General features: G+C 32.4%; 1 protein-coding gene across 9 annotated transcripts in view; it reads left to right on the top strand.

Moving 5' to 3' along the window:
• The window catches only part of LOC106868354 (N-acetylated-alpha-linked acidic dipeptidase 2), a 1027134-nt gene that overhangs the window by 980499 nt on the left and 42457 nt on the right, over positions 1-4178 (top strand). For all 9 annotated transcript variants that reach the window (XM_052970677.1, XM_052970676.1, XM_052970678.1 and 6 more), the window contains one exon: positions 1987-2050. In XM_052970677.1, the coding sequence (XP_052826637.1) occupies positions 1987-2050 (64 nt within the window). The remainder of the gene's footprint in view (positions 1-1986; positions 2051-4178) is intronic.

Below are 4178 nucleotides of genomic sequence, written 5' to 3'. Positions count from 1 at the left end.
TGTGTGTGTGTGTGTGTGTGTGTGTTTGTATGTCTGTGTTTGTCCCCCTAGCATTGCTTGACAACCGATGCTGGTGAGTTTATGTCCCCGTCACTTAGCGGTTCGGCAAAAGAGACTGATAGAATAAGTACTAGGCTTACAAAGAATAAGTCCCGGGGGCGATTTGCTCGACTAAAAGATGGTGCTCCAGCATGGCCGCAGTCAAATGACTGAAACAAGAAAAAGAGTAAAAAGAGTATAATACTGTAAGTAAATCAGCAAATATATTATGGTAACTGACAGTATTTTACCAGTATTTGAAATGAATTGGCTTAAATTCTAATAATCAATAGGTGTTACTTAGTTGTGCTTAAAGTAACATTCCACTAGTCACTGGGATGATTGTTAAAAGACTATTGGGGTTGGAAAATCCCAGCAGTAAGCACCTGATTCCAACACTCTTGCAACACTTGGAATATCTTCCTTACAGCTATGCAGAAACCTTTCATAATTTTGTTACATTTATATAACTATAGGTCATGAGTGTTGGCTTCAGTTCAACATATATGAAAACTTGCTAAAAGTACATGCATCCATGTTTTGAAAAAATGTTCATTGAATCAAAACTAATACTTGCAATTTAACTTTGTGAAATATTACTTGTTTGTATAGCAGCTAAAGCTCAAAACTTACATTTTAAATGGAAATTTTGGTGGTCATTTTACTTACCTATTCATCTAATACATCAATATATACTATAATTCATGAATCTCATTTCAAGAGTACTAACTACTGCTATCTATCAAACATACATAAAGTTCTATTACTGTCAGTTTACCAGTCTGTACCTTTTTTTAAAAACCATCAAATTTACACCAACTACTTAATATTGAGTTCCTAATAAATCCTTTTCTACACACAAAACAAGGCTACATTCCAGTTACCAGATGGTACTGGAATGTTGTGTTCTTTGTTTCTAACCAGTACTTTTGACCATCTCTGTGTTAGTCCTATAAAATTTAGATTATTTTTCCTTGTTTGGAACTTTATCTGCCACTTGCCAACAGATTATGCTATGGAAACCAAACCAACAGCAGCAGAAGCATTGTTATTTTTATGTTTGTACTTCCATTTTTGCTTTAATGCATATCTACTGACATGGAAGCCTAACTGTCAAAAAGACCTCTATCAAAAGAACTCTTCATGAATGCAACCAATATTTAAGAAACAAAGCAGATGTCAAATCTATTTCAGTTCTTGAAAATGAAACTGTGAAGGTCTAGAAATGATGAATGTGGATTTAGGAACTTGTTTCAAAATTAACTACAAAAAAAAAAAAAATCTGATAGAAAAATAGGATAAACTCTAAAATAAAGAATATAAAACTCAACACAGTTGTGTCTTAAATGAAACCTTATGTATATAAAGATATAGATACATATATATATACATTTGTCTGCAAGATATAAATCTCCATGGAGCAACACAGAATGCACCAGCTTTGTGCAATCAATAATTATCCCTTAAAATATGTAGCCAATACTTTCTCTCTCATTTATGAAACAAAATAAAAATATGCTTGTATGCAGATGTGTTTTGTGTGTGTATTGAGAGAGAGATGAGTATTGTTAAAGATTAAATATGTGATAGTGAAGAAATGCAATAGAAGTTATAAAGCTTTTTTGGATAATTGCCAATATTTTTGTAAAACATTAGGGCAGATAGAAATTAATATAACACAGAGGTAACATTAACTGCACATCCAACTAGTCAAATGGTATGGGAAGGCATCTTTCCTCAACATTGACACAACAAAACTGTTATTAGCCATTACAAGGGCAGTTATTATTTTATTCCTTTTCACAATTTTATTTTATTCACTTTTGTGAAAGAAAGAAAGAAAATGATAATAAAATTAAAATAAACTGAATAAAATTTTAAGAAGAAGAAATCCAACTAATTGCTCTTTATTATGTTTATAATGACTTCATTTACTTTTTCTTCCAGGAATACAATAAACAGTTGAGTAGTGGTGCTGTAGCTTATATAAACCTAGATGCTGTGATTAGAGGTGAGTTTGGTTTTGTTTTGTAGATTTGCATTTTTCCTTCTTCCAACCATAGCAGTTGTATTTGCTAAGCAAGTGATTTGTTATGATATCATGTGGTGAAATTGAAATAATTACAATATAATAACACACGTATACTGTTATATTTATTTTTCTTTTTGGAATAAAACAAACAGTGAATCTAACTGTGTATGTGTATTTTTAAACAGCTAACATGTTTCATCTTCCACAAAGTAATTGCTACATTAACAAAGTCTTATGATTATTGTTCTTTGTAATAATTTAATCATTTTGTCAGCAGACTTATTATAAAGAACATCAATAAGACTTCCTGACATGCAAGGAACGATCCTGGGGTACCTACAACAAGCTTCCTAACATCTGGAAAACTGGTATTTTCAAAGTCAACAATGATGACCTGGTCCATGAAAGAAGGAGCTTCAAGTTCATTTTAATAGTACATACATCAGACCTCCTTTCAAGGGTAAAGGGTAAAGGGTAAAGATCTCCTTAGATCATGAATGAAAATGGGATTGCACCTAGAAAGTTACCCTCCAAGGCACAACTCTGGGCAAGGTTGTTCATGGACACTAACTATCCCTTCTCTGACTAAGCTATCTAAAATGTTTAAATATTTAGTAATGTTTGACTTGGGTGACATTTGTAGCAGGTCAAAGAAGCATGTTGAGGCTCTGTGTAGTTCCATGCTGCTACTGTTGTTGTCGTCTGAGAATCCTCAGTAGACTTCAGTTAATGTCAGTTTTATTAACTGAGAAATTGGTCAATATTTTAGTTTAATCATATATTATCTCAATAGTTAAGTCAATGTTTACATAATTAATGTACTGAGCTTTAAAAAAATTCAAATTCAAAGTAATTATGTGATGAAGGAAAATTAGCAAATGTGGAGGATAACTCTAGACATTACTATTTTTTAATCTCACAATGTGAGATATTCAGCAACAGTACTTTGTAGTAAAGATTGTTTGCCAACATAACATGGCAATCTTGGTTTAGGACTAATGTTGCTGTAATTTAGCCCCAGGAGACATCGTCTCCAGCTGGCTATACAACACGATCTGTATCCTTATATTTTCAAACAAGGGAATCTAGCTTCTCCACTCAATATCTGTGTATCGCAATTTCTGGGTTATTTCCTTTCATCAGCACAGAATAATTGTTCTGTGCTGATGAAAGAAAATAACCCAGAAATCGTAATACACAGATATTGTTTTGAGCTGAGTTGGGGTGCTAGATTCCCTTGTTTGAAAATATAAGAACACAGATCGTGTCGTATAGCCAGCTGGAGACGATTTCTCCTGGGACTAAATTACAGCAACATTAGTCCTAAACCAAGACTGCCATGTTATGTTGGCAAACAATCTTTACTACAACTCTAGACATGTTTTGGTCTTATTATGACTTTTACATTGAAGCGTAAACTAAACCATACTTGATGTAATGACAAGAGAATCCCCAAGTAGATATACAATGCTGTACATGAGTGGGAGATTTACTTCAGCGATTTGTTTACTATAATACCTGTTGATAGTGGGGGTGTAAGAGAAAAAGAGGGAGGAGAGAAAGAAAAGAGCTGATGAAAAGGGAATCTTAGGAGCAACATGTTTATAAGAATAAATGTTGTTAATAAGAAGTAATTAGCGAAAAAAGGTGGAGGCTAAAAAGGAGATGAAAGTGGGAGAATGAACAGGTGGAGAGAGTGAATTAGCTAATTATAAATAAGGAGAAAGCAGAGCAAAATAGCACAATTCTTTTTAATGAGAACAAAAATATTTATAATGTAGGTAAATATAATTTTTACAGTTGCTATGGTCAAATATTTTTTTTAAATTTCTCTATTATGCTTAACAACATATTCTAAATGAACTCTTTATCAGGCAGGTGCCATCTCATAAATATCTGATTTGTAAACATTTCTATTTTTCTCTGCCATTAAATATATATTTCTGTGCATTTACTTAGAGATTCATTCACTATCATTTCAGAAAGCTATTGTGTAGTTATTCTTTACTGGTGAAGCCCAAATAATAAAGACACATGAGTGCAATTGTCTCCTGTATTTATACTGAAAATAAAAACAAAAATACTAGTTATTAACTAATATTGTTTA

Source organism: Octopus bimaculoides, chromosome 9 (genome assembly GCF_001194135.2).
Source record: "Octopus bimaculoides isolate UCB-OBI-ISO-001 chromosome 9, ASM119413v2, whole genome shotgun sequence".
NCBI lineage: Eukaryota > Metazoa > Mollusca > Cephalopoda > Octopoda > Octopodidae > Octopus > Octopus bimaculoides.
Note: the sequence above shows the minus strand (reverse complement) of the source record. Positions and strands in the feature narration are given on the sequence as shown.